Source organism: Glycine soja, chromosome 8 (genome assembly GCF_004193775.1).
Source record: "Glycine soja cultivar W05 chromosome 8, ASM419377v2, whole genome shotgun sequence".
In the NCBI taxonomy this organism is placed as follows: Eukaryota; Viridiplantae; Streptophyta; class Magnoliopsida; order Fabales; family Fabaceae; genus Glycine; species Glycine soja.
The window spans coordinates 40,444,331-40,451,570 of NC_041009.1; the positions used below are offsets into that span (position 1 = coordinate 40,444,331).

Sequence of the window (7,240 nt, forward strand, 5' to 3'; positions counted from 1 at the left end):
CTCTTATAACATATATAAGACATCCTTCCAATAGTTCCAGGTACGCGACATTTAATTGCTTAATTCTTAACCACGGCTTATTATCCTTTCATTGACAAGCTTAACTAATTGTTTTCCGCAGAAATTATCCTATTCAGTATGGAGCAAGTTTTCATTTGGAAGTTCAATGATATTTAAAGGTGCAGATATCCATACTTGGCATGGTTACTACTCAGGGTGTGTTTGGTTTAACGTTAAGTTGAACGGACACATTCCTATGCATATTTTCTGAGAAGTAGAAATTTGTAACTTATGATTCAACGACCATTTGGGGTCACTCAACAATAAACCAAACACATACTATTAGATAGCAAAAGAAGCCAAAAAAGATGGTTGCTGGTGACAAAATATATGCATGCTAGTTTCATAACATAGTTCATGTCTTACAAATAACTTCATCTACGCTTCACAATACCCATTTTACACACAGAAGATTCTTGACGAACAATGTTATTGTTATCTTTAGGTGTCTCTACAAAGCCCATGTTAGCCTTCATCATGACATCACCTTCATAGCACACATTCCTCCTTCCTATGCTATCATTTCCTTTGTTAAAGGTTGCCTTGCCATTGTTTGAATCTTCATCAAAACTCATCAAATCCTTCAATTGGTCATAATACTTACCTGACTTTGTTACCTCACCGCTATTGCAGGCATCTAAATCTAGCAAAGACACTGATTCCAGATGTGGCCTTGGAGAAACTATGTTGATTCTAATTCTAGACATGCAAACAAGATGAGAGAGACTCAATCTCCAAAAGCTCATCAGGATTTTGTAAACAGAGGAGCAACTGCAGCTAGCAATTGCGCTTTTGGCACCGAAGAAGAGCGTCTGTGCTAGCTTCCCCAGACTGGTTAGGTAACGCTTCCATGTCTCGGTGAAGTGGCAAGGGTTGGTGCCTTTCTGTCTACACAGTTTTCAGTTGGACAAGGTGTAAGTAATTTTACTCGGCAATATATCATCTTAACAAGTTGAGAGGAACTTACATTAGGGATGATGTAAGGACGCACCACAATTCCAATTACTAAGCCAAGTAAGCATGAAAGTCCTAATCCAAGAGTCCAAGTCATAACTGCGCCTAGTCCTGGACAAAAGAAGTTTTTTTTTCACATTATAGTCGAATTAGTGTATCTAGGTTAGATTAAGGCAAGGTAATAATTGAGCAAGGGGGAACTTAATATAAAGCTCTTGCTTCCAGGATGGTTGAGACTTAAGAGGAACTGTCACTCCAAGAAAAAAGAAAGTAGAGATGAAATCTAATGAATAAGAAAAGATAAAACAAAATTTTAATTGCTTTGTGAAATTAATCATCAACAAGAATCATGGAAAAATGCAAATGAATTATCTAAAATAAAAAACATTTGGCATAACAGTTAGGTGTGATGGTGGTTGAATTTTAATAGAGAAAATAGGTATGGACAAGGTGGATATTAATATTATCCATTTTTAATAATGTTTTATTTAAGTGGAGAGAGGCAAAAACTGCAAAAGTACCCCTAAAACCAAACATGAGGAAGAGAGAAGTTTCAGTCAAGGTTGTTTTTGGAATTGTGCAAAATGTAGATGAAGTTAAGAGGTGGCCACTTGTTTGCCTAAATGCAGGGAGAAAAATTCCCGTGTTGAAAGTGACACAAGAGACATTGGTCCCCACTAGGTTTCATTCTGCCCACTTGTTCCCAAATTCCAAACAGTAGAGCAAATATACACTCCCATCTTTCACCTTATCAACTGCCCCATTTCTAAACAGGAACCTTCATTTGCATAACTCAAGTAATGAAATAATTGATGGAGTGATGATTTATATTTTCAAAATTTTAAGTCAATAGAAAGGTTCATAAGTGAATGACAATTACAGCCTCAGGTTGAAACTGTTTGCCTTTGCTATGTTCATGAATCATGACATGTTTCTACAAATATTACAAAACATACAAGCGTCATAGCCTTGGTGCAATAGAAGAAACCATATCAAGTATATTTATGTCTGTGCATTCACTTAAGCTATTATACTATTATTACCTTATTGTTTGGGTTAAAAAATGTACTAGACACTAGTGCAAGATTTACACACTCACACCATGTAGTAGCCCACTTACAACAGTTTATTTAGATCAAATAACCACTTAATTAGATGTATTTATTATAATTTCTGTTAGCATGACATTAATTTCAATCAAGGTGGATTATTATTTTGATAAAAATGAAGTTGGACTTTCAATCTTGAACATGACTATATGAAAATTTCAAATGCAATCAGGCATTGTAAAGATGGATTTACTGAAATCTTCATTCTACAGACTTATTTATTTGTGTAAGATTGATTTAGTTAGAGATGCTTTAAGCTAAAAAGAATAGGAAACACAACTTAACAACAGTGATATTTATGCACCTCTACAGTACTTCAACTTCACTTCCACCTCACTTTTTCTTTTTATCACACATCACATCTCTCACTTTCTCTCTCCCCCTTTATTTTTGAGTAGTGATATGGGAACACTTCATCATTCCAAACACCTCATTAACCCCTACTATTTTTCTCTCTTTTTTCCTATCATATCATATTACTTATCATACTTACACTTTTCTCTGGTCCAACTAGAATGTAAGTGTCTACCAATTCTTATTCCTTTTTTTTTTCTTTCTGTCTCTCTTCCTTCCACCTCCTACACCTAAAAAATGGGGTGTACACTCATCTAAAATTTGTAAAAGTTAAAAAAAAATATACACACTAGCAGATATACACATGCCCCAAATTCTAAAATCTCACCAGGTTTAGAACCAAGGGTGCAATCCTCCTCCATCAAATTAATCTGGCGGACCAATCTATGCATGTGATCTGACACGAGCAAAGCACACAGCCCAGGAATGAAAGTCAGGTCAAAATCATTTGAAAATGATGCATTAAGTGCAGGCCCATCCTTTGTTCTTGACTTTTCTGAGAACTCTCCCCCAGCAATCGTGGTCACACCTAGTCAAGATGAAATCAGACAAAAGGAATGTTCAACACAACTCATGAGACTTATCATCCAAGTCATTCATTTAAAAACAATCATTAAGCTACTCTAAGCTAAAGCAAAAACTGGAGGCCATCACATTCAACATTTTACATAAATAGTTTGGCCCACGCTTTGCTTGTAGAGTGAAACTTCCCTCTTCATCTGCTCTCTCTCTCTCTCTCTCTCTCTCTTCCTCTTTTCATGCAACTATGGAATTGGCTCTTCCGAAATAAGCAACTCGCTTTAGAAAATAAAGAAATTTCAGTCATGGTAAAAAATTAGCTATTGATATTTCAAGACATTCATTATTTATTAAGCATGCACATTTAATATGACAGTTGATTTTAGTCTCATTTTAGGAGTCAAATCCTACAACTACTTGTCCAAAAACAGAACAGATGCATTTTTTGGGGGTACCACATGAATCCTCTGCAGGAAGTCAATCTTGTCAGGTAGGATCATCATGGACGACAAAGATTTTCCTTCGAGTAATTTAATGCAATTAAATGTCCAAGGTTCAAACTTGAGATCGCTCATTAAGCTAGAATAACTTCGTGCAAGTTTATTCACGCATTTGGTAGTAAATAGATGCATTTTCAATCAACATCATGCAATCCAAGACAATTAAACGAAGCCAAAGACAAACTTTAATTGCAACCAAATTAAGGAATTATTTACAAACATACCCTTGGCACTAATTTTCCTTATTGCACGGTTGGACTTATCAGCAACATACACATTCCCTCTCATATCAAAAGCAAAGCTTCTGGGTTTGGCGAACCGAGCAGAACCCACGTCCCCATCAGAATACCCCACAGACCCATCGCCAGAAAGCCTCGTGAAAACGCTTTCTGCCACAGAATAACGAAGAATAACCGCAAAATATCAACAAAAATCGAAACTTTGGCACACCCCAGAAGACTAAAAAAAAGAAAGGGAAAGAAAAGAACCTTCTGTAATGGGGAATTGCGCCGTGTAGAAAGTGCTGTTGACGGAATCGAGAAGGATGAGATCGGAGGAAAAGGGTCGCTGGAGAACGGTGAAAGGGAAGATGTGAGGCTTGTGGCCGTCGAATACGGTGGTCACGGTGTAACCCTCTTCGGTGATGACGATTTCTTTGGCGTTAACTAAAAAATTGAAAGGAAAAAAAAGAAATAAAGAAATGAGAAATGGAATTGGAAGGAAAAGGGAGAATGAGGGAATGACTTACCGTGTGAGAGGAAGAAGAGAGTGAGTGTGAGGAAGGTGGAAAGTGAAGCCATTATTCACTTTGCTGCAAGAGTAAGCACAAGTTTCAGTGTTAGTACTTAGTAGTGATGGAAAAAGGAAGGGTTCCTTGTGGGCGAAGTAGTGTAGAAGAAAAGAAAAAGTTTGGTATTTTTTTATATTGCAACTTGACCAGAGGCCCTCTGCTCTCTAGTCTCCCCTCCCCTGTGCAAGTGCAACTCACTCCAAGTTAAGATATTTTTATCTTCCCTAGACCAATATTTTGATTTGGGCACATTTTCTTCTTTGGGTTTCTTTTAGAAAGAATTTCCCAGACTAGGGCTGTTTTGGAGGTATTTCTCAGGGGGGGTTGTTTTGTACGTAGCTGGCCATGCATGGCACCAGTGCTGATGGCGCCTTCGACAAGGACGAGCCACGTGGCCATGGAAACGCCATTCCCAGCAGCGCGTCCCCTTTTGCTGAGGTGGCTTTGGAAGCGTCAGCAGTAGTGGCGACTTGGTGAAGGCTCAATCAAACGCGTAGCCCTAGGTTGCAGCGTTGCAAACTGGCCTGCAGAGTTGTAGGGAAGCGCCTGTGGTGGTTGCGATTTTGGAAGAGGGAGGTGCCATTGATTCCTGCGACTTACATGAAAACGCCAATGGTGATGGCGTTTGAAGGTGTTTAAATACCCGACCAATACCCAGAGTCTTGTACATTTGTTCTGCGCTTTCCCTTTGAACATTTTACTTTCGTTTTCGTAGTTTTGGCATTTTGGTGACTTTGGAAATTTCTGTGGTATGAAGCATTTTTTTAAAAAAAATTATATTAGCTTTTATGTTTTTTCTTCAGCGCTTTCCCTTTGAACATTTTGCTTTCGTTTTGGTAGCTTTGGCATTTTGGTGGCTTTGGAAATTTCTATGGTATGAAGCATTTTTTTAAAAAAATTATATTAGCTTTTATGTTTTTTCTTCCCTTTGAACATTTTGCTTTCGTTTTGGTAGCTTTGGCATTTTGGTGGCTTTGGAAATTTCTGTGGTATGAAGCATTTTATTTTAAAAAAATTATATTAGCTTTTATGTTTAAAAGGCTTGTTAGTGTGTGTTTAAATGTCAAAAATAAACAGAAAAATTGTGTAACGATGTTTATTTGAAGAAAATATTTTGAATGTGAAATTTGTATTATTTTTTTAATTAAATTAGGTTGGTGTTGATGAATGTTTGAACTTTGAATAAAAAAAATTATAGATGATATTTATTTGAAGTAAGTATTTTAAGTACGATTTTTTTTTAATATGAAGTTGTAGTATTTTTTTAATTAGATTCGGTTGGTTTGTTGGTGTGTTAAAAATTTAGAAACGTTGAACTCGAAAGTGTTATTTGATGCTTTGTTTTTTCTCGTACTACAAATATTTTATTATATTTGTAGTAATTTTGTAATTACCTTTTTCCATTTTAAAGTTATTAATGGTTAAGATTAATTATTTATACTACTAACTTCGCTAATGAATTATTAAATTTTCTGTTAATAATGACTTTGTTGAAATTGTTCATTTTTTATAAGTTTGTCCCATAAAATTAATTTGAAGTTAATTAAAATTTTTTAAAAGAGAAATTGAATGTGAAGTTCCAATAAAGAGATCTTTTGCGATTACATTTTATTAGTTTTGATTAAAAGTTTTATAAAATCGTTTGTGTTATTTAAGTGTGTTGATGTGAAATTTATTTAAAGTTAATAATTTTAATTACATCTTGATTAGTTTAAAATTACTACATTGAACTTGTTAATTTTTTTAAAGTGTCTTAATGTGAAATTGATTTGAAGTTTTTTTTTTAAATAAAGTTTTATTTTGAAGTTTCAGTAATGACTTTTTGTGATACCCATTTTGTGATTTATTTGACGTGTTAAAATATTGTTTTTGTAGGTACACGATGAATTCGGTTATAACAGTGTTGTATTTCAATGGAAGGGTATATGAAGATAATGATGGTGTAATATTTGAAGGCAGTAAAAAAGCGATTCAGATTAAACGTGGAATTAGTTTCAATGCTTTGAAGAAAAAAATTGGAGATAAGGTAAAGTTACAAAATAATGAAATTATTTCTGCTATTAGCTGTAGATTTTTAGTGTCAGGAAAATATATTGCCTTGCAAATTTGTGATGACGAAGACATTGAAACAATGTTGGAAAGTTTTAAACAACAAGACCAAATGTCAGTTCTGGAATTGTACATAGAAAAGGATGTGGCTGGTGGTTCAATGTTTCATTCTGCCAATTCGCTTACATCATGTGGAAATTATTTATATAATGATGAGACACAACCGGCAACAAATATGAGCAATTTACATATTGACGAAGACGATGATGATGATGATGATGATTATCTTGTGTCTAACTCATACGTTGAAGAGTCTTTAGACGAAGATGACAGTATTGACGGTATATCTGATACAGACGATGAAGTCACCAACATTCCTCAACCAGTAAGAATTGTTCACCCAGCAGAAGGTATAATTTGTTGTATAAAAAAATTAGACAATACATTTATCATTTGATGACAATTGTATTTAATGCTAAATAAGTATTATTTGATTTTTTATTTTATTTTGAACTGTTAGGTGCACAACGAATAGAAAATCCATTTTGGAATGATGTCTTACATTATAACAATATCAACTGGAGTTATCCTGATGAGGAGGACATTTGCGGTTTGGAGATGCCGTCGACCTTTAATGTTGGCCAAGAATTATATGTTGGCATGGAATTTGATAGTAAAGATGCGGTCAAAAATGCTGTCAAACAATATTTTATAAAGGTGCATCAAAGTTTCAAAGTTGTTGAAAGCAAAACGAACAAGTATGTGGTTTGTTGCGTGAATAAAAATACAGAGTGTCCTTGCCCTTTCTATATGAGGGCAATTTTATCTAAAAAAACAGATACGTGGAAAGTCACACAATGGGGTGGACCACACACATGTCTGAATATGACCATGACACAAGATCA

At 35.0% G+C, this 7,240-nt stretch overlaps 1 protein-coding gene across 1 annotated transcript; it reads right to left on the reverse strand.

Moving 5' to 3' along the window:
* Positions 1-324: 324 nt before the first annotated feature.
* LOC114423182 lies at positions 325-4,529 on the reverse strand. The gene is made up of 6 exons (XM_028389828.1): positions 4,245-4,529; positions 3,985-4,161; positions 3,721-3,885; positions 2,806-3,006; positions 1,028-1,125; positions 325-944 (listed from the first exon to the last, which is right to left on the reverse strand). Exons 1-6 carry the CDS (start codon positions 4,294-4,296, stop codon positions 435-437), a joined length of 1,203 nt encoding a protein of 400 aa, XP_028245629.1. The 5' UTR covers positions 4,297-4,529; the 3' UTR covers positions 325-434.
* Positions 4,530-7,240: the final 2,711 nt, after the last annotated feature.